This window comes from Corticium candelabrum, chromosome 18, assembly GCF_963422355.1.
Source record: "Corticium candelabrum chromosome 18, ooCorCand1.1, whole genome shotgun sequence".
NCBI classification, from domain to species: Eukaryota; Metazoa; Porifera; class Homoscleromorpha; order Homosclerophorida; family Plakinidae; genus Corticium; species Corticium candelabrum.
The window spans coordinates 3458780-3481208 of record NC_085102.1 but is presented as its reverse complement, the minus strand read 5'-3'; the positions used below and the strand labels follow the sequence as shown (position 1 = coordinate 3481208).

The 22429-nt window shown below is 40.5% G+C and overlaps 3 protein-coding genes across 6 annotated transcripts; all 3 read left to right on the top strand.

Annotated features, from left to right (window-relative positions):
• The first annotated feature begins 4704 nt into the window (after positions 1-4704).
• LOC134194131 (streptavidin-V2-like) lies at positions 4705-7613 on the top strand. Its single transcript, XM_062663040.1, has 2 exons — positions 4705-4809; positions 7028-7613. Exons 1-2 carry the CDS (start codon positions 4775-4777, stop codon positions 7434-7436), a joined length of 444 nt encoding a protein of 147 aa, XP_062519024.1. The 5' UTR covers positions 4705-4774; the 3' UTR covers positions 7437-7613.
• Positions 7614-9219: 1606 nt separating this feature from the next.
• On the top strand, positions 9220-12360 carry LOC134193980 (glycine receptor subunit alphaZ1-like). Of its 2 annotated transcripts, none has more exons than XM_062662856.1 (8): positions 9220-9267; positions 9328-9461; positions 10118-10263; positions 10385-10440; positions 10502-10731; positions 10806-10888; positions 10941-11117; positions 11484-12360. In XM_062662856.1, exons 2-8 carry the CDS (start codon positions 9367-9369, stop codon positions 12131-12133), a joined length of 1437 nt encoding a protein of 478 aa, XP_062518840.1. In that variant the 5' UTR covers positions 9220-9267; positions 9328-9366; the 3' UTR covers positions 12134-12360. The 2 variants fall into 2 exon arrangements, with proteins under 2 accessions (XP_062518840.1, XP_062518842.1); XM_062662858.1 differs by having other exon boundaries at positions 11758-11908.
• Positions 12361-13394: 1034 nt separating this feature from the next.
• On the top strand, positions 13395-22157 carry LOC134193876 (gamma-aminobutyric acid receptor subunit alpha-2-like). 3 transcript variants are annotated; one of them, XM_062662723.1, is made up of 10 exons: positions 13395-13508; positions 14813-14952; positions 15054-15109; positions 15172-15401; positions 19315-19460; positions 19582-19637; positions 19699-19931; positions 20002-20084; positions 20137-20313; positions 21106-22157. In XM_062662723.1, exons 1-10 carry the CDS (start codon positions 13408-13410, stop codon positions 21915-21917), a joined length of 2034 nt encoding a protein of 677 aa, XP_062518707.1. In that variant the 5' UTR covers positions 13395-13407; the 3' UTR covers positions 21918-22157. The 3 variants fall into 3 exon arrangements, with proteins under 3 accessions (XP_062518707.1, XP_062518709.1, XP_062518708.1); XM_062662725.1 differs by having other exon boundaries at positions 21380-21544; XM_062662724.1 differs by lacking the exons at positions 19315-19460; positions 19582-19637; positions 19699-19931; ... (1 more) ...; positions 20137-20313; positions 21106-22157 and adding exons at positions 15457-15539; positions 15606-15782; positions 16173-16613; positions 16673-17142.
• Positions 22158-22429: the final 272 nt, after the last annotated feature.

Here is a 22429-nt window from a genome sequence, read left to right as displayed (position 1 = left end):
ATGGTCTACTCGTTCAATGCATGCAACGTATGACACCCTGAGCGACTAGAAGTTGTTTTGCATGCGCTCCAAGTATGAAAACGAAGACAAAGGAGAAGACCGCATGCAGATGTAGCTCACACGCTAATGAAATGTGATGTCAAACGGTGAAAGCAATTGATTACTCAGTTACAAATGCATTAATTAGTGAGAGCCAATAGCGACGGGCATTGCTATCAGCAGTTATAGTGAATACACGTGCATACACAAACACTGACCAAACATGTAAAATCCTGATTGGAGGATAGAGAGGCAGCGGTTTCCTTTGAGTGGTGTTTCTGGGGGTATGACCGACTGGAGAGGAATGACCGGCTGGAGGGGAATGACCGGCAGGACTCTCGAGCCTAGGGTGTGCTGAGAGGGTTCACCAATCAAAAACAAATATAATATATGTATATGCTTGTATAACTGTATGTATGTATGTATGTATGTATGTATGTATGTATGTATGTATGTATGTATGTATGTATGTATGTATGTGGCTCAATTGATTAGAGTGTGCAATTGGAGATTGGCATTATCCGGGACCTTCGGGTCAGAGTTTGAGTGCGGGAGGGCCACTTACATAAATTCCCTTGGGCAAGGAACTAACATACAATTGCCTCAAAGTTCTGTCCAAGAAGAAGAAATGTGACATATAGACAGTGACTGCTGATAGCATTGTAGCATCATAGCACTGTAGCACTGTAGCATCGTAGCATCGTAGCATCGTAGCATCGTAGCATCGTAGCATAGTCATTGCAGTATCGAACCTGAGCCTTAGGGGCTCTTGTATGTACGTAGATACAAAAATGTATGTATGTAGTATGCATGTACGTGGCTCAATTGGTTAAAGTGTGCAGTTGGAGATTGGCCACATCCGGGACCTTTGGGTCAGAGTTCAAGTGCAGGAGGGCACATACATAAGTTCCCTGGGCAAGGAACTAACATACAATTGCCTCTCTCTCCGGAGTGTCAGTTCTGTCCAAGCAGCAAGTTGAAGTACATGGTGACATATAGTGACTGCTGATAGAGTTAGATTGTAAAGTATCGTAGCAAGTGCTTAGTGCAATTGATTTAATAAAAAATGTTTCTCCCATGCTTCTCAAACTGCTCTCTCATTTCACGTATGCATACGCACAGATCATCTACTATAGACCTGTCAAGAGCTAGGTATTCTTTTCCATTCCTATGGACAGTGTTTGGCCGTTGTTCCTTGCACTTGTATGTGCTCCAGAATTTGAACAAATCAATTGCTGGTAGTAGACATATGCCAGAGGTTGTGGTGCTTGAGTAATTCCCTCTGCTGTATGTGTTGGTCAATGCTTACCAAAACAAAATCACCAGCTGTTTTCAAAGGAGGCATATTGTTAAAACTTCTGTAGTCCAACCACAGAGCTACCCAGAGATCAATGCTAAGCCAGCATCCTCCAGGCGCTATACTATATTCTCTGAGCTGCATTTACATAACAACAACAACAACAACAACAACAACAACAACAGTAAGTTTAAATTGTTGTTTGACTGGTGCTAAGCACCACTGCAATAAAAAAGTCAGTCTTCAGTCATTTCTTGTTGCTTACATATGTTTATCTGCATTTGAGCAACAAGAAATGACAAATTGGTCTGCTCAGTCTCTAAGGTAAGCACATTTGTATGTGACAACATACTTGCATATTATCGTCATCTTCTGCTCTCCATTCTTCTGAACTTGCTGCTGTTTGACAAAGTCGCAGCAGCGAGGTAACAAACAGCTGAGACTGCAAACTTTCCATGTTCTCACTTGAGTCTTTGCTTTTGTTATCGGTTTCCAAGGGTGAGCTTTGAAACTACAAATTACTAAACTGTCAAGTTGTATCAAATTTTCGGCTATAGTGCCTTCACCTTTACTGAGTTGTTACGCTTCGAGCTGAAAATGTTATTAGTCTGTGCACTAGCCAAGATTGAATTTCATCAATGTCACTCTGCAGTTCAGCAAATAATGCTACTAGGTATGTAACTAGTTCAACATATAGGTTGTCTACCTCACAGAAGTGTTGGTTATTAGTGACTGCTTCTTGTTTCATGTACTAAAAAGTTTACAGATTGGTAGAAGTCGTTGTGCAAGATTTACATAGAAAACGGTTAAAAATAACATTTACCATTAAACAGTAGACTCCACAGCTGCAACTGTCTAGCTGCCTTGGAGCATTCTGTAGAAAACAAGAAACGATTTTGTAATGTGCATGAGAAATAAGTACTGAGAGTTTTACTTTCACAGTAATGTCACGCCAGTTATCATCCACAAATGTTTCTCCTGTCTGTCTTGTTGTATCTGACAACCACTGTCTATTAAGAGCATAGCATAATTAGAGTGTCATTCAAAAATAAGAGATGTGCTGTTGCTTCTTTGTACCTTGTCTTAGGAAAAACGTCTGAGCACATAATCATTTGTGGATCATAGTAACGAATTTCTTTCTTGTTAATGTCTACAATCTAAAACATTCTTGCCACTAGTTCAAAACAAGGTTTAGACAAACTAAACGACATACAGTACAACACCAATGCTGCTTTATAGGCCAATGTATGGGCATTATGAGAATATCATAATGAAAAAGTTCTTTCTATATAATTTACAATCAAGCACTTGTGACATACTGTGTTTGATTTTCTTGGTGTGATCTCACCAGCGATTTCCTTGTCCATGGTCTTAAAGCTTGAGAGCCCTCTTTGTCCAGCTTTTCAAAAAAAGTAGGTATTTAATGCTTTAACTTTCTTTCCCTGTGCAAACAAGACTTATTGATGATAACAGAACTTGTATGCGAAAAGCATTTTACTAGTTCAATACCACAAGCTGAGCATCAATTTCCCACAAACGTGACCACGCATTGATTAGATGCCAGTAGCAAGACAAACCACTTTTAAGATGTCTATACATTAGTAGGTGTCTTTATAAGATCTGACATTGTCATTGAGCCATCGTTTGGGATGTAGCCGTGATATGTCACCAACTGTTACTAAACCGAGGAAGTTGGAACATCTGAGAGGTGTGCTACTAGTATCTTCATGAAATGCTGTAGCCATCTGTGAATTACAAGACACTAGTCATTATAATACATGTAGGCCATTGGTAAGGTGCTAATAGTTAATTGGTACTAAGTACCATTTCATCCACTTCTTTCTGCTCTTTCAATGACAGAACATAAAATGGATGAAGTCTTTGTTTCTTTGGTAAACTCCCTGTCATAATCCATACCATTCTATTCTTATCCATGACGTGATAAATGAACTTACTTGGAACAGCTTCAGTGGGCTGTGCTTCAACAACTTCCAAGTCTTGCAAACAACAGTGTACTGCTTTGTCTAGTTACAATATTCATAGACCTAAAGTGATGTGAGTTTAATTGGCAGATATCGTGTCATCATACTTGTAACTTCTAGTTCGTTGCTGGATTCAGTTTCTGTGACAGGATCATCTATTGATTAAAAGGGCAATCAGTTTTGGTAGAAATAGTAGACTCAAACATACCATTAATTGCAATGTCCAGGCTTTCGTAGTAGTTTTCAGCGTAGTGTTCAAGAAGTAAGGGAATGGCATGTCTAGCTGTGTGTCCATTTAGCTCAACTATAATGTCAAAGCAGTCTCCGGTGCCAACTGCGCTACTAATTATTCTGATGTTATAGGAAAGAAATGTTGCTACAGCCAACACTGCTATGTGATCAGCCCATGTTCCATTTCTTCTCAGATTAATCAGAAAGCTTGCCCAGTCTTTGTTGACAACAAAGTGTGACATATCAAGAGGTTTGCCTTCTGTATCCTGGATATGAGGTAATCAGATGATGAAAGTATAAATCTTATTATAGTATAGTATAATATAATTATAGTATAATCTTATTATATATATTATATATATATATATATATATATATATATGTATAAGTTAATGGAAAATATATATATGTAATATATATATATATATATATATATATATATATATATATATATACATATATCTATAATTTCTTACAAGAAATGGGTGAGCTTCAAGATAAGCAACTGTGTTTGCTCGCAATTCACTGTGACTGTACTTTTCAGTCGAATGAACTCGTTGAAGCTGGTCTTGAACTGCATAAAACATGCAATTGCCATCTGTAGGCATTCTGCCGTGTAACCGAAGTCCTGAAATCTGAACTCTTTTATGCAAGCGAGCTCTGTTGATTTTGAGGTCATGTATTTCTAAGCATGATTGTTTCATAGCTCTCTTAAGTTCTGAAAATTTTTCTAGTTTCAGTTCTGAAGCATGCACAAACACAGGGTTCAGAATAATGGTATTTGTTGTTTTTACTTTGATTGCTTTGCTTGCCTGCTTGAAAAGATCTTTGTGTTCCAATGTCTTCATTAGTTCCATGAACTTTAGCTATATCAGAACTTCTTGCATACAACATACATACATAGAAGTGCATGTCTGTGATGACTTTTCATCGGTAGACAGAAAGAGAAACAGAAGTAAGAATTTATGAGGAAGAAGTTTATAGAAAACAAAAAACAACTGCAATGAGGTTTTGCTATATTTACAGCAACATTTATTGACCTTAGCTAGGTACCCAAAAGGAAATTGTCATACGGGCACCGGACAAGACTAGCGCGAGAGAGTCTGGGGACGTGGCTAATTCACGCTAGGAAAACTATCCGGGTACTTTTGAAAGATAGAAAAACGCCAACGGGTGTTTTGTAGACTGACCACATCCCGTGAACTTCAACTTGGGTTCAACGACAATGGCTGCCAGCTTCCTTGTATCTTCAGATTTCAGGTACATTATTACGCCTGCTGTAGAGATGTAAATCTGAGCTTGTGTGCAGCGCTATCAGCCTAGTGTATCTCAACTTGCCTTTTCCTCGCGTTCAACGTTTTCATCAATCTCTTCTCGCCCATTTTGTTTTCGATCGCGACGGCGACAAGCAAGCTGTCAGACTTGTCGGAGAGGCTATGCATGCAGCTGCTAGAGTAGACATTGTATAGTAACTTTCTAGGGGGGAAGTTCAACAAAAATGAACCTATCTTGTATGAGGAGATCTTACCAAGACAAATCGATCGATAAGTTACTTCATTATCTTCGCTTTTGTATACGAGAACGAGCGATGTTTCTGTGATGTGCAACGCCCACGCGCCTGCTCCGCGCTTCCTGGTGGATTAGCTAAGCTCGCCAACTGCGAACGAATCAATGCGTTTACGGATGACTGCTACGGATATATCTAGAATGACGAATGTGAATGCGAAGATATTATGAAGATCTGCCTTCTTGCCGTCAGTGGTTCCTCTCTAAAGTATAATGGTGTCGGTAGAGTTGTTTTCCTGTCAGACTTTGAAGCAGAATTCCTCCATACCACGGCTTACATAGAGAACGCGCTTGTGCTTAAATATTTGTTTATCCTTGTTCTTTTAATATCCGAAGAGAAACGTTCAGCGCGCCGTCTGGCGTGTGCTACAGAGGACGTTGCTATGTTCACATCCGGTCTGCTCACTTTCTTTTGCCGCTGATTGGTAGAAGGGTACGATCCCGGATGTGAAATAGGATCATCCTCTGTAGCACACGCCAGACGGCACGCTGAACGTTTCTCTTCGGATATTAAAAGAACAAGGATAAACAAATACTCAAGCACAAGCGCGTTCTATAAGTAAGCCATGGTATTGAGGAATTCTGCTTCAAAGTCTGGCGGAAAACAGCTCTACCAACACCATTATACTTTAGAGAAGAACCACTGACGGCAAGAAGGCAGATCTTCATAATATCTTCGCATTCACATTCGTCATGCTCGATATATTCGTAGCGGTCATCCGTGAACGCATTGATTCGTTCGCAGTGGGCGGAGCTTAATCCACCAGGAAGCGCGGAGCAGGCGCGTGGGCGTTACACATCACAAAAACATCGCTCGTTCTCGTATACAAAAGCGAAGATAACAAAGTAAATCATACCGATCGCTTTGTCTTCATAAGATCTACTCATACAAGTTAAGTTCATTTTTGTTGGACTTCCCCTTTAATGAGACCTTATCGAGAAGGCCACACCTACTATAAAGTACGTCCTATTATTGGAGCACCGTGGGAACAAGGGTGTTTAGGTAGCAAGAAGAAGAGTTTTGTAAACTTTTTGGAGTCAGTTTGTGGTACATACCAGTATTGGACGACAAATTTTATTACTCTCTTCGTTCTAAATTCTGGTTACAGAGCCCGAACTTCAATTCGCCTACACGAAGGATAATGTTTGCATAATGGCATTAGCAATAGTTCCGGCGTTCTCTAACTTAGCTGGCGGTAGATTAGCTAGGGGGTGGGGTTAGTTCACGTGCACACGGGAAATGCCCATAGAGTCAGGCTTGTTTGTTTTAGATGTTAACAAGAGCTTTATCTAATAATATGCGCCACTGCCTCGAGACTTGTGCAGCTACAGTATAGTTTTACCCACCGTTGACTATACAACCGTCTAGGCGTAGGAACATAGATAGGGGCTGACGGGGCTTAGCCTCGCAAGCCAGGCTCTTCCGCGCAGTCGCTGAGCTAAACGCACGTGAATTACACGAAGAGAAGGAGCTTTTTGCCGGAATTGCGGCAAAGCTCCTTCTCCTCGTGTGATTCAATTGAGGCAAAAGCTCCTCCTTCTCGTGTGATTCACGTGCGTTTAGCTCTGTGACTGCGCGGAAGAGCCTGGCTTGCGAGGCTAGACGGGGCAATATTTGCCAGGCCATTATTCTAGCTACCGTATTCTAGAGCAGTGTTTAGATGTTAGCTCGGCCCCCATGCAAAGTTTTCACGCCTAGCTACAGGACAATTCTGTTCACACTAGACCATCAATTGCGATCCGATCCGGAAAGCAAGCATCCACAATGCACTTTGAAACGGTATCTCTGCCTCTTTTTCAATATCACGTGATTGGTGATGGGACGTAGATAGCCTGTCTATACAAATTGCAAATGTATGCATGCAGATTAGTTGGTTCATGATCTCTAACTGCCTCATGCCGTTTGTTGTAGTCCCGAAGTGGCTAAACAAGCACGAGCAGGAAAAGACGTGGTTGGACGCTGGATCAACGAGCTCAATTCCATTCTTATTATTGAGCATGTGGACAAAGACGGCAACATTAGTGGCAAGTACAACAGCGCTGCAGGCAATGCTGAAGATTTCTATGCGTTGTCCGGTAAACTAGAACCCGGATTGCTGGATCGTTCTAAGGGCCGCCCAGTGGGCCTAACCGTGGTGTGGAAGAATGACAAGATGGATGCGTGCTCGGTTACTACTTGGTCCGGACAGTTTTACTCTCTTCCTGATAAAGACGTTCTTATCGCCAATTGGCTCCTTACACGATGTCAAGACTTCAAGGACGCATGGGAGGCGACCATTGTTGGCCAAGATCATTTTGTGAAGGTCCCCGAACTGAAATGAATTTCAACAGAACTCTACGCAACTATAGGGTCGCGTTTGAATATCTTTAATGGCTTTTGCTTGCTGCTGTGGTGCTGATGCTGCTGATGATTTGCGTAGAATTTTAGATTGCTCAGGCTGTGATGTAGGACACTCAAGTAGCTTCAATATGAATTAAAAAGCAATTTGTGGGCACTCAAATAATTATGAGGATCTTGCAACGGCATAAACGAAAGAAGAATATCAAGATCATTATAGAAGAATTTTAAAGGCATCAAATGCCATCACATCAATCTCAAACACCTAACCATTCTAGCCATCTATACGGTTTTGGTATAAATGTGTAAGGTGGTATGCCAAACAGCGATGATATACGGGCGTTTAGAAGAGTCGGTCTGTCTATCTGTCGTTTCGCCGTCCGTCCTTCCGTCCATTCTGTCCGTCCTTCCGTCCGTTCTTTCCGTTTTTCGTTTGTTCCGTCCGTCCATTCCGTCCGTTCGTTCTGTCCATCCGCTCCGTCCATCCTTTCCGTTTGTGCATCTGTTCCGTCCGTCCCTTCCATTCGTCCGCTCCGTCCGTCCGTTCCGTCCGTCCTGCCCGTCCCGGCCGTCCGTCCGTTCCGTCCGTCCCTTCCGTCCGTCCGTTCCGTCCCTTCCGTCCGTCCGTTCCGTCCCTTCCGTCCGTCCCTTCTGTCCGTCCCTTTCGTCCGCCCCTTCCGTCCGTCCGTCCGTCCGTCCGTCGTCCGTCCGTTCGTCTCTCCGTCCTTCCGTCCGTCCATCTGTCTGACTGTGTATGTCGTTCGGTAACCTAGGCTACGTTACAATGGCCCGTACGTTAGAGTTGTCCCCTAGATAGCAAGTGGGTGTTTGAAATCGGTGTCGATCGGCGCGAGTAAAGCCGATTTATTCAAACCAAAGGCAGATGTATAAAAACACAACTACGATACAATGCCCCGATTTTCGCATCAACAGTCATCTTGTTTAACTTCATCTAGACATAGTCGTTAGTTGGTAGCAATTAGGATGCTGTCACATGGACTGCTGAATAGACGTTTCCTCACGAACTCATTTCTTTAGTACCGTGTGCAGTCCAAAGTATAAACTCAAGCATTTAAAGCATGACGCTGGTCGCTTAGTTAATGCGACTATTTGTTAGATTGACGCTAGATGTTTGTTGCACAATTGGCTTGTCATTTTTAGAAATTGCAAAAGCAGAAATATCGTATACTCACGTGCTGTTTTATTAGTAGCTACCAAATATCATTGTTTAGAATTTATTTTTATGTCACATAATGCAGCGTATAAATATCAGTAATTAAAACACGTTGTGACGGACAATCGTAGCCACAGATTGAGTTGGTCACGTCAGAGTGGCGGAAGTGCTATATTAGTTATTGGAATTACACGTGCGTGATTGAATCCAAAACTTGGTTTCGTATAGCCAGCCAGCCAGCCAGCCAGCTAGCCAGCCAGCCAGCCAGCCAGCCAGCCAGCCAGCCAGCCAGCCAGCCAGCCAGCCAGCCAGCCAGCCAACGAAAGTAACTATCTCTTTGTAATTATACGGATGAGTGAAACCTTGACACCACAGCAGTGGACAATGTAGATACTTGACAGACTAGGGTTTCGATATCAGATGGACGAGATGACGATTAGATACGTATACGCAAATTTTAATTTAATTTTACTAGAGTAGTAGGCATAGATTCTAATTAGTCAATTGTAGTAGGCACAGATTCTAATTAGTCAACTAGGCTGTAAGTCTAGTCACGCGAGACTGGGGAAGTTACTGCACATGCGCGTAATTTCGCTTCAAAATTTGCTTGTTCAGAGTGCAAACAGCAAAGCCATCTAAGGTATTTCAAATTTTGTTACTAATCGGTGACAATTTGACAGCACATTTTGACAAACTCTAGAGATAGATATAGAGTCCAATTCGACACAAGATAGACGAGATGGCGAGAACATACAGAGATGTTGTATTGTGTATCACTTTTCTCTCACTGAACATCGCAACAAGCAGCAGGGCAGAAAGCGGCGGAGAATTCACGTAAAGTTGTAGTTGTAGTTGTAATCTAGATATTGCTAGAGAAGTTGTATATTGAAACTAATGCCAAAAGTATTGTAAAACCTTATTTCTAACATGCAAAATTTCGTTTGAATTGTTTCTATTGTCATGTTTGGTGAGTGGCAGAAGAGACAACGTGTTTGACCTAAACGAAGTGGAGTGGAAGTGGAGAAACAGGAAATGGGCGTGGTCACTTTGTCTCTAGAAACTGTTTTTACTAGAGTTGGACATACCTGGTACCAGCTGGGCTCACAGAACCAGTCCGACCATGGCCAAATCACTTTACAGAAAGCCTAGACTTTCGCCAGTGGCGTGGACTTCGGCTGTAGGTAGCTACTTACACGTGACTTGTAACACATCACGTGGGTGTCCAAGCCCTATCGTGCGCGTTACTACTTCCGCCGGCCCTTTCCAGTAATTAGTATACTAATTTTGTTAATAATTATTGTAACATGTTAGATTATGAAAATTCTATACAAATCTAGTTAGTAATTCCATACATAAGTGACTGTTAGTGTACTTATAATATGCTGTATCGTCAAGAGCAATAATTAATAACAATTAGTATTATTATTATCATCAAATTTCTAAGACATCATTAGTATATCAAATTTATACTAACACTATTTTGTTGCTAGAAATTCGGAATTTACGACGTGGCAGGAGTCTGATGAAGAAGCAACGTTTACTGCAATTTTCAATGTGCTTAACTCTTCCAATTACAGTAACCACGTGTTGCCTCACAGAGCATCTCGTACAGGATCACTAACAAGCTTTGACATTAGTAAGTGAGATGAAAACAACGGTACATGTGCAAAACTTAGGTAAAAGTTTTGTCCTGTGCGTTCTAATTTGCTACATGCAAATCACCATTTTTTTCAAATTGTTTGTTTGTACTATTTTAGCAACAATAACACCAAAGGTGTACATACTACGAGTTGGTGATATTACAATGCAAAACGTATTTTTATATAAACTAATCTGGTTTTTAATTAATTATTAAAATATTTTGTTATTTGCAGGATTTTAATGTGGATTTCTACTTTACTCAACGTTGGGTGGATCCACGATTAGATGGGGTTTTGCATAATGTGCCCAAGTTTCGACTAAGACAAAAGATGATAGCAGAAGTGTGGCTACCGGACACCATCATTCGAAACAGCCAGGAATCCAGATACCCAGATTACAGCAAACAAGACATCGATCAAGTTGTTATACTCCGTCCAAGTGGTGAAGTCGAGTATACAAGCAGGTAGAAAGCTCGTTGGTTTGTGCGGAAAATAAATTTGAGTTATAGATAAACATGTTTGTCATTGTTGGCTACAGGGTAAGTTCTGTATGTTTTTGTTCTCTTGATCTTCATTGGTATCCATTTGATGAGCAACATTGTAAAGTGGAATTTGAGTTCAGTGAGTATAGTATGTTTTACAGAAGAAATTGATGTAAATTTGTGTTTTTTAGTGAGCTATGATGTAAACGAGATGGTATATAGTGAACCAAAATATTTTCATTGTGTGAGTCTGGCTCCAGGTGCTACTCTTCCTATCCAATATATTTTACTGAATGACACAATCAAGACCTGTACTGTGCACAACTTGACGTATGAAAGAGGAGAAATAGGAGGTCATGGCGTTGCAAGTAAGACATAAAATTTACACAGCTACACACACACACACACACACACACACACACACACACACACACACACACACACACACACACAGACATAATGACAGACTGACAGACAGACAGACAGACAGACAGACAGACAGACAGACAGACAGACAGACAGACAGACAAACAGACAGACAGACAGACAGACAGATGGACAGACAGACAGACAGACGGACAGACAGACAGACAGATGGACAGACAGACAGACAGACACACATACACACACACACAAACACACACACACACACACACACACACACACACACACGTACACAAGTTTGCTTTCGCATGGATTCTTGTACATCGAGTCACACACATTGTCATTCTCAGAGGAAATATATTCGTCGTTCTACATTGATCTACACTACAAGCGAAATTCTGCACCAATTATCATCCGATCCTTCGTTCCCGCAAGTCTCATAGCGTTTAGTGCATACGTCAGCCTGTACTTTAACATCAAGAAACCACAAGCGAGAGCTGCTCTCACAATCACCTGCTTCCTTCTCTTAGTAACTCTAACCGTAACAAACCGCCGAACGAATTACATCGACTACCTAACAGCCGCAGATTACTACGTTTTTTTGTGCATCATTTTCGTCTTTAGTTGTCTCTTGGAGTTAGCAATTGTGCATCGAATTTATCATTGGAAGGACGGGGAGAACGTTGTGTGGACACGGTCCAAAAATTTATACAAAAAGATACGAAAAAATTCAACATACTCTACCAGAAAAGGTTTAAATTGTTTTGAAATGAAGACAGTATCTGCAACTCATTCTGAAGACGAAAAAGTGAAATCCCCTGAGACTCAGAGTAGAAGCAATGTTAGTAACGAAGAGACAACATCATCTGGACAAGAAGACACGGTCAGTTCAGAATGGCAAGCTAGAGCTCGACATGTAGACGAGTTCATGCGTGTTGCATTTCTTGTTGCCTATGTGTTGTCCAACATCATCTACGCCGCTGTTGTTGCTGACAAGTAAGATTCTTTCACTTCAGTCCTGAGTGTTTTCTGATTGATCACGAACTCAAATTAATTCATCGTATGCAGGGCAAAGTAAACGCGTTTTGTATTTCAATCGGTATGCTCGTTGTTTGTTTGTTTGTTGTCAATGTCAAGGTTTGTCAACACTATCAGTGACTTTGATATTTCGGATATTTTTAGATTGATGTTGTAGTTTTGTAGCAAAAGTAACTTGTTTACACAATAAAACTGCAAAACAGAAACGAATAGCATCGTGTACACACGTGGTGTATTTCTACTAAGCAGATCGATTAGTAGCTACAAAAATGATTTTCAGGCCCGGATCCAGATGGGGGTTCAAGGGATTGCAACCCCCTTATTCCAAAAGGCGTGGTTCAATATTTCTATATAATTTTATTAGAAAAGAAAAAATTAGTAATGCTATAAATAACTGCTACAAAGTCAACCCCCTCTTTAAATATTCCTGGATCCGGGTCTGTAGTTCAAAATCCATCTAACTAGTTGGTAATTACGTCGTGACAGACAATACGGAATAGACTCTACTGATTTTATTTTTATTCAGACCTTTATTACTACTGTTTCCTAAAGAAAACAATTTTTTTCGCCTCGATAAACTTTATATGTACGGAGTTTCTTTTCGCGCGTGCGCTTTTGACGGCGTGCTGTGCTGGTGACAGGAGATTCATTTCCGCAGAAGAAGAGAAATAGACGTCTCTGTTGGTTGTCCGTCAACCCGAAATGTCTATCCAAAGTCGCACCAAAGCCAATCAGTACAATGGACGCTCTGATCCCCTCATTGGAAGACACCAGCGACATTGTTCTGCCACAACGTCTTTTGTAAGGCCGAGGCTAGAGTGAGTGCTGAAATTTTGAGTGATGTTGACGTTGATAGATGTTAAATTTTTCGGCCGAGATCGACGTGTAGAGGAGTACAGGTGTGTTTCTTTGAGAAGTAGTAAAAGACTAATTCGAAAAATACCTAATTTAATAATTAACTAGGGAAGTTGCATTCTAAAGGAACTTAATTGATTCAATAAAAAAATTTTTTAGTAACCTTGAAAAAAATCGATTCGCTAAAAATGATCAGTAGGGTAAGCTGGTCACGTGAGACTGGCGAAAATGATGCTAATTATTAATTAAAATTGCGCTTGCGTGATTTGGCTTCAAACTTACTCAGCAAGCCAAAGTAAGTTATCTCTTTACTAGTCAGCGAAAATTTGACAGCAATACGGTACTTTGACAGACTGAGTTTTTCTATACGAGATCTGCAAGATGGCGTTGAGCTACGCAAGTGTTGACTTGTGTCTTGTGGTAGTCATTCTTGCTCTGAACATCGTACCAGGCAGTAGGGCACTGAATGCTGAAGACTTCAAGTACGATCGTCTACACTCTAGAGTACATGCATGTGTCAAAACACTTCTGGAATTAGTTTCATTAACTTCAAAGATAATGAAACTAATTCCGGAAGTGTTGTGAAATTTATTTGAAACATGCACTAGTGTAGTTTTACGTGTTTCTGTCGTGGTGCTATGCATGCTAAAGTAAAGGAAGATACCTGTTTTACTTACAACGTGACGCTGGGGCGTTGTCACATGACGTAGCTAGCCAGACAATGCATGTACGTGTAGGAAAAATTAGTGCTTTTATTGAGAGCTTCTTTGAAAAGTAATTTAGCTTGATTCAAACGACCTAGCTGCTTCTCTTTAGACTACGGGGAGTTGTGGTGATGAGGGCGTGGTTACATAAGGGCGTGGGTAAATGACGTCACAAACAACTCTGTACAGTGCGTTCACTTGGAAATTAAATTTAAGTCTGCTTTTCTGTTCCTCCCAGTGATCTCAGGCTACCCACTAAATATTAAATTTAGCCAGCCTTTTTTTCTGTACGTAAGCGAGACTTAGACAAAGAAATTGTAGTCAGCCATAACGTGTATACCATTCTACCCTGTTGCACGCATGCTCAGTTGCATATAGTCAACAAGTTTTGAATATATTGTGTAATTACGCAAAACTACATGTCATTCGATTGCCTTTGTATACCTCAATGCATAGACCTCTCGTTAGAACTCACTCTATTGCCAGGGGCGGATACAGGATGGGGCACCTGGGACACGTGTCCAGTGCAATACTAGACTTGAGTTAGCTAGAAGACTGCACTTTGACTCTTTGCATACCTGAATGCAGTTGTTGTACTTCAGTGGTAGAAAGATCTTAGGTATATGTACTGAATACCATATTCTGGTCTGTGAGGAACCAACTGAGAGAGCTGACTCAGTGAAGGAGAGGTGACGGCCTAGAGTACAGCCACTGCATGACATGGTCTGGTCTGCGAGGTATTATCTGGGACAGGTGCCCCTGTATCCGCCCCTGATTGCAAGTCATAAAACTAATTTTGTAAATCCTTTTACAGTTTAGTTTGCTCTAGAGCCCTAACTATTTAACTAACAAATTAATTAATTTAATGACAATTATTTGACTATTAGGATGTCACTATGACATGCAAGTTGGGTGTACAAATACTAGCACAGACTATAATGCAACAAAGTGGCCTAAAGTTATAAATATCTAGCTGAGTAGTTAAATACATCAGATGGTTAGTATACTCATGCTGTATCATGAAAGACAATAGTTGATAAAATGAATGTATTCATCAAATTTATAGCAAATACTATGTTTAGTACTAGCTCTGCAACGACATGGTCTAATCAAGAAATAACGTTTAATGCAATTTATGGTCTGCTCAACTCCACCAACTACAGTAACCACGTGTTGCCTCACCATGCATCTCATGCAGCAGCATTAGCAACCAATGCTATCAGTAAGTGAGATTCTGGAACAACTTGAATGTTTTGCAATTTTTGTTTTGGAACACATTTCTTCTCTCAAATTGCTTGTTGTATTTTTATGGTTTGCTTTTAGCACAAATAACACCAAAGGCTTTTATACTACGAGTTGGTGACATTTCAATGGATAACGTATTTCTAAAGATCGCAAATAACACAATCGTTTAATTAATATAAATATTTTTAATTTGTAGGTTTTTAACGTGGATTTTTATTTTACTCAACTTTGGGTGGATCCACGATTAGACGGACTTTTGCACAACGTATCAAAGTTTAGATTAAGACAAGAGATGATAAACAAACTGTGGCTACCGGACACCATCATTCGAAACAGCCAAGAATCCACTTACCCAGATTACAGCAAACAAGACAACGACGAAGTAGTTATTCTCCGTCCAGGTGGTGTAATCGAGTATACAAGCAGGTAGAGAATGAGTTGATTTGTGTAAAAATGATACTAGGTTAGCATTCTCTTCCAGAGTAAGTTCTGTTTGCTTTTGTTCTCTTGATCTTCATTGGTATCCGTTTGATGAACAACACTGTAAAGTGGAATTTGAGTTCAGTGAGTATCGCAATTGGATACTTTCATTTTTTACATTAAAATTTGTAAATGTTTGCTTGTTTCTAGTGAGCTATGGTGTAAGTGAGGTGGTGTATAATGAATCAAAACGTTTTCCTTGTGTCAGTCTGGCTCCAGGTGCTACTCTTCCAACCCAATATGTTTTGCTGAAAGACACAATCAACCGCTGTAAAGTGCAAAATTTGACGTACGGAAGAGGTGGGATAGGAGGTTACGACGTTGCAAGTAAGACGTGTAAAATTATTTACCTGTAAAGTAATGAATTGGTAGAACGGAAGTAGGTATCTAAGCAGCTGCTGTGCTACAATGTTTTTGTTATTTGCCGAAGAGTAAACCAGGAGCGCATCGGCTGCATGGCTATGCATGGCCTTTTGCTAGTCGCCCAACACACACACACACACACACACACACACACACACACACACACACACTCACACGCACACACACGCACGCACACGCACACACACACACACACACACACACACACACACACACACACACACACACACACACACACACACACGCACACACACAGTGATACTCATTCCGACATCATTATACAAATGTTGTCATTTTCTTTCTGCTATTCAGACGCACTGTTTACTTTACCTGCAGATTATACAGAAAAATATTCGTCATTTCACATTCATCTACGCTACAAGCGGCATTCTTCACCTACTGTTATCCGATCCCTCTTTCCCGCTGCTCTCATAGCATTCAGTGCGTACCTCAGCTTGTACATCAACATCGATCCACCACAAGCAAGAGTCGTTCTCACCATTACTTGCTTTCTTCTCACAATAACTCTAACGGTAGTCAACCGCCAAACGAACAGCATCAACTACCTAACAGCCGCAGATTACTATGTTGTTGGATGCATCGTCTTCATCTTCAGTTGTCTCGTGGAATTGGTGGTTGCACATCGATGTTTTTATTGGAAGCACGGGAAGAACTACGTGTGGGCAAAGTCAAAAAAGCTATGGGCATCATCACAGAGAGCTCAAATCTCTTGTCGTAGTACCACGACTAACATAGAATTGGAAGACATGAATCGTGGTAACAAAGTTTCTAAACATTTTTCTAAAAATGAAAACGTACACGTAAAATTGTTTTAGAACGCCATACAAGTGATGCCGCATACGAAGTCGTAGACGTCAATGCGACAGCAAACATACTGGAACCCCCTGAAAGTGAGGAGACGAGAACAGCTGGTAAGGAAACTAGTGGATCCTCAAGTTGCGAAAAGACGAATTCGTTTGAATCTGAAAATGCTCTCAACTCAAAATTTGTAAATAAAGCTCGTCATGCAGACGAGATCATTCGTGTGATATTGTTTGCATTTTTTGTTTCGCTCAACGTGATATACGTCATTGTGGTTACAACATAAAATGAACAGTGCTGTCACTTGGACTGCTGAACACATTCTAATCATGAACTCAATTCATCCTAAGCAGGGCAAAGTAAACTCGTTTTGTTTCTTAATCGGTTTCACTTTGTTAGTTGTTTTTTTACTGTGACTGTTAAAGTTTGTCATCATTTTAGTTATTGAGGGTCTTTTTAAAAATTGATGCTAAATGTTTTAATTAAGTTAATCGTTTTGCAAATTTAACATTAATGCAACAACAGATATGAGTACCGTATACACGCGTGTTGCATTTCAAAAACAGATTAGAAACTACGAAACGTCATTGTTTATGTAGTGTATGGTCACGTGATACTTCAGTGATGTATTTAGCCTGCAGCGCTATAATAATAGCTCATTCTTGATACCCCCCACTTGCGCGTGCCAAAGACATTACATTGGTGACAGGATGGACAATTGTAACATCATAACAGCCTTTGGAGGTTATGATGACTTGCTGGTATTTCTGGATCGCGTTACTGTCTGGTCACAGTTGAAGGGTTTTTCTGGAGAAAAGAAGGCTCTCGCTCTAGCATCACGATTGGAAGGGGCTGCATTTGATAACTACCGACGCCTGTCGGTGGACGACAAAACAAGTTGTGACGCAATCGTCAGTTCGCTAAAACGTGAGTTTCTACGTGGCGGAGCAGATCGCATGCAGGCAGTCACTGACCTACGACGACGAAAATGGGCTGTTACTGCAGAATCTGTTGGTGCGTTTGGTCATGATGTTCAACGACTTGTTCGTTTATCTTACCCTAGTTTTGACGTGGATTCGGTAACTACAGTGGCTCGAGACGCGTTTTTGGAAGGGTTGCCGCATGAGTTCCAAGTTCAGCTCCGTTTGAGTACCGTGTGCAGTCCAAAGTATAAACTCGAGCATTTAGAGCATAACGCTGGTCGCTTAGTTAATGCGACTATTTGGTAGATTGACGTTAAATGTTTGTTGCACAATTGGCTTGTCATTTTTAGAAATTGCAAAAGCAGAAATATCGTATACTCACGTGCTGTTTTTATTAATTAGTAGCTACGAAATATCATTGTTTAGAATTTATTTTTATGTTACATAATGCAGCGTATAAACATCAGTAATTAAAACACGTTGTGACGGACAATCGTAGCCACAGATTGAGTTGTCACGTCAGAGTGGCGGAATGCTATATTAGTTATTGAAATTACACGTGCGTGATTGAATTCAAAACTTGGTTTCGTATAGCCAGCCAGCCAGCCAGCCAGCCAACGAAAGTAAGTATGTCTTTGTAATTGTACGGATGAGTGAAACCTTGACACCACAGCAGTGGACAATGTAGATACTTTGACAGACTAGGGTTTCGATATCAGATGGACGAGATGGCGATTAGATACGTATACGCAAATTTTAATTTAATTTTACTAGTAGGCATAGACTCTAATTAGTCAATTCTAGTAGGCACAGATTCTAATTAGTCAACTAGGCTGTAAGTCTAGTCACGCGAGACTGGGGAAGTTACTGCACATGCGCGTAATTTCGCTTCAAAATCTTTTTGTGCAGAGTGAAAACAACAAAGCCATCTGAGGTATCTCAAATTTTTGTTACTAATCGGTAACAATTTGACAGCACATTTTGACAATCTCTAGAGATAGATAGAGAGTCCAATTCGACACAAGATCGACGAGATGGCGAGAACATACAGAGATGTTGTACTGTGTATCACTTTTCTCTCACTGAACCTCGCAACAAGCAGCAGGGCAGAAAGCGACGGAGAATTCCCGTAAAGTTGTAGTTGTAATCTAGATATAGCTAGAGAAGTTGTATATTGAAACTAATGCCGGATGTGTCGTAAGACCTCATTTCTAACATGCAATAGTTTCATTTGAATTGTTTCTATCGTCATGTTTGGTGAGTGGCCGAAGAGACCACGTGTTTGACTTACACGAAGTGGAGTGAAAGGGGAGAAACAGGAAACGGGGCGTGGTCACGTTTTATTTGTCTCTCACGACCATTTCCACTAGAGTTGGACATACCTGGTACCAGCTGGGTCCGCAGAACCAGTCCGACCATAGCCAAATCACTTTACAAAAAGCCTAGACTTTTGCCAGCAGCATTTTCTAATGGACTTCCGGCTGTGGGTAGATACGTACACGTGACTTGTAGCAGATTGTTGTAACATGTAATAATTATTGTAACATGTTAGAGTATGCAAATACTATACAAATCTAGTTAGTAATTACATACATCAGTGACTGTTGGTGTACTTATCATAATATGCTGTATCATCAAGAGCAATAATTAATAACAATTAGTATTATTATTATTATCAAATTTCTAGAATATTATTGGTAAATCAAATTTATACTAATGCAATTTGCTGCTAGAAATTCGGAATTTACGACGTGGCTGAAATCTGATGAAGAAGCAACGTTTACTGCAATTTTTGAGGTGCTTAACTCTTCCAATTACAGTAACAACATGTCACCTCACATAGCATCTCGTAAAGGAGCAATAACAAGCAATGACATTAGTAAGTGAGATGAAAACAACAGTACATGTGCAAAACTAAATTAAAAGCTTTGTATTGTGCGTTCTAATTTGCTACATGCAAATCATTGTTTCTTCTAAATTGTTTGTTTATACTATTTTAGCAACAATAACACCAAAAGTGTACATACTACGAGTTGGTGATATTACAATGCAAAACGTATTTTTATATAAACTAATTTGGTTTTTAATTAATTAGTAAAATATTTTGTTATTTGCAGGATTTCAGTGTGGATTTCTACTTTACTCAACGTTGGGTGGATCCACGATTAGATGGGGTCTTGCATAATATGCCCAAGTTTCGACTAAAAAACCGAAAGATGATAGAAGAAGTGTGGCTACCGGACACCATCATTCGAAACAGCCAGGCATCCAGATACCCGGATTACAGCAGACAAGACATCGACCAAGTTGTTGTCCTCCGTCCAGGTGGTGAAGTCAAGTATACAAGCAGGTAGAGAGCTCGCTGGTGCAGAAAATAAATTGGAGTTCTAGATAAACATGTTCGTTATTGTCGTCTACAGAGTAAGTTCTGCATGTTTTTGTTCTCTTGATCTTCATTGGTATCCGTTTGATGAGCAACATTGTAAAGTTGAATTTGAGTTCAGTGAGTATAGTATGTTTTACAGTAGAAATTAATGTAAATTTGTGTTTTTTAGTGAGCTATGATGTAAACGAGTTGGTATATAGTGAACCAAAATATTTTCAATGTGTGAGTCTGGCTCCAGGTGCTACTCTTCCTACCCAATATATTTTGCTGAATGACACAATCAAGAAGTGTACTGTGCACAACTTGACGTATGTAAGAGGAGAAATAGGAGGTCATGGCATTGCAAGTAAGACATAAAATTTACACAGCTACACACACACACACACACACACACACACACACACACACACACACACACACACACACACACGCACGCACGCACGCACGCACGCACGCACGCACAGACAGACAGAAACACAGACAGGCAGACAGACAGACAAACAGACATACATACATACATACGTACATACATACATACATACATACATACATACAGACAGACAGACAGACAGACAGACAGACAGACAGACAGACAGTCAGACAGACAGACAGACAGACAGACAGACAGACAGACAGAGAGACGGACCGACAGACAGACAGACAGACAGAGAGACGGACAGACAGACACACGCACACACACTCACCTACACACACACACGCACGCACGCACACACACAGACAGAATGACAGACAGACAGACAGATTCATTTATTATCATCAAAACTCTACGTATGTACAGGAAACTTTCAAATATCTACCAGTCCTTCATAACTAAGCAAATTATAACACATTAATGGACTTGGCCTACAACATTGCAGTCAAACATTATGCCACTGTCGTTTTGACAGACAGACAGAAAGACAGATGAACAGACAGACAGACAGATGAACAGACAGACAGACAGATGGACAGACAGACAGACGGACAGACAGACAGACAGACAGACAGACAGACAGACAGACAGACAGACAGACACACACACACACACACACACACACACACACACACACACACACGTACACAAGTTTGCTTTCGCATGGATTCTTGTACATCGAGTCACACACATTGTCATTCTCAGAGGAAATATATTCGTCGTTCTACATTGATCTACACTACAAGCGAAATTCTGCACCAATTATCATCCGATCCTTCGTTCCCGCAAGTCTCATAGCGTTTAGTGCATACGTCAGCCTGTACTTCAACATCGAGCCACCACAAGCGAGAGTTGCTCTCACAATCACGTGCTTCCTTCTCTTAATAACTCTAACCGTAACAAACCGCCGAACGAATTACATCGACTACCTAACAGCCGCAGATTACTACGTTTTTTTGTGCATCATTTTCATCTTTAGTTGTCTCTTGGAGTTAGCGATTGTGCATCGAATTTATCATTGGAAGGACGGGGAGAATGTTGTGTGGACACGGTCCAAAAATTTATACAAAAAAATACGAAAAAATTCAACATACTCTACCAGAAAAGGTTCAAATGCTATTGAAATGGAGACAGTACCTGCACCGCATTCTGAAGACAAAAAATTGAAATCCCCTGAGACTCAGAGTAGAAGCAATGTTAGTAACGAAGAGACAACATCATCTGGACAAGAAAAAAAGGTCAGTTCAGAATGGCAAGCTACCAGAAAAGGTTCAAATGCCATTGAAATGGAGACAGTACCTGCACCGCATTCTGAAGACGAAAAATTGAAATCCCCTGAGACTCAGAGTAGAAGCAATGTTAGTAACGAAGAGACAACATCATCTGGACAAGACAAAAAGGTCAGTTCAGAATGGCAAACTAGAGCTCAACATGTAGACGAGTTCCTGCGTGTTGCATTTCTTGTTGCCTATGTGTTGTCCAACATCATCTACGCCGCTGTTGTTGCTAACAAGTAAGATCCTGTCACTTCAGTCCTGACTATTTTCTGATTGATCACGAACTCAAATTAATTCATCGTATGCAGGGCAAAGTAAACGCGTTTTGTATTTCAATCGGTACGCTCGTTGTTTGTTTGTTTGTTGTCAATGTCAAGGTTTGTCAACACTAGCAGTGACTTTGATATTTGGGATATTTTTAGATTGATGTTGTAGTTTTGTAGCAAAAGTAACTTGTCTACACAATAAAACTGCAAAACAGAAACGACTATTTAATATTGTGTACACACGTGGTGTATTTCTACTAAGCAGATTGATTAGTAGCTACAAAAATGATTTTCAGGCCCGGATCCAGATGGGGGTTCAAGGGGTTGCAACCCCCTTATTTTCTAAAGGTGTGGTTTAATATTTCTATTTAATTTTATTGCAAAAGAAAAAAATTAGTAATGCTATAAATAGCTGCTACAAGGTCAATCCTCCTCTTTAAAAATTCCTGGATCCGGGTCTGTAGTTCAAAATCCATCTAACTAGTT

What these genes read in the sequence shown, in the direction of transcription:
- LOC134193980 (XM_062662856.1), top strand. Translation starts at nt 9,367, where the DNA reads ATGGCGAGAACATACAGAGATGTTGTATTGTGTATCACTTTTCTCTCA. An exon ending in GAAAGCGGCGGAGAATTCAC is followed by an intron (nt 9,462 to 10,117) that starts GTAAAGTTGTAG and finishes TTTTGTTGCTAG; the next exon opens with AAATTCGGAATTTACGACGT. An exon ending in TAAAGTGGAATTTGAGTTCA is followed by an intron (nt 10,889 to 10,940) that starts GTGAGTATAGTA and finishes TGTGTTTTTTAG; the next exon opens with TGAGCTATGATGTAAACGAG.
- LOC134193876 (XM_062662723.1), top strand. Translation starts at nt 13,408, where the DNA reads ATGGCGTTGAGCTACGCAAGTGTTGACTTGTGTCTTGTGGTAGTCATT. An exon ending in GTGACATTTCAATGGATAAC is followed by an intron (nt 15,110 to 15,171) that starts GTATTTCTAAAG and finishes TTTAATTTGTAG; the next exon opens with GTTTTTAACGTGGATTTTTA. An exon ending in AATAACAAGCAATGACATTA is followed by an intron (nt 19,461 to 19,581) that starts GTAAGTGAGATG and finishes ATACTATTTTAG; the next exon opens with CAACAATAACACCAAAAGTG.
- LOC134194131 (XM_062663040.1), top strand. Translation starts at nt 4,775, where the DNA reads ATGGCTGCCAGCTTCCTTGTATCTTCAGATTTCAG. An exon ending in CTTGTATCTTCAGATTTCAG is followed by an intron (nt 4,810 to 7,027) that starts GTACATTATTAC and finishes CGTTTGTTGTAG; the next exon opens with TCCCGAAGTGGCTAAACAAG.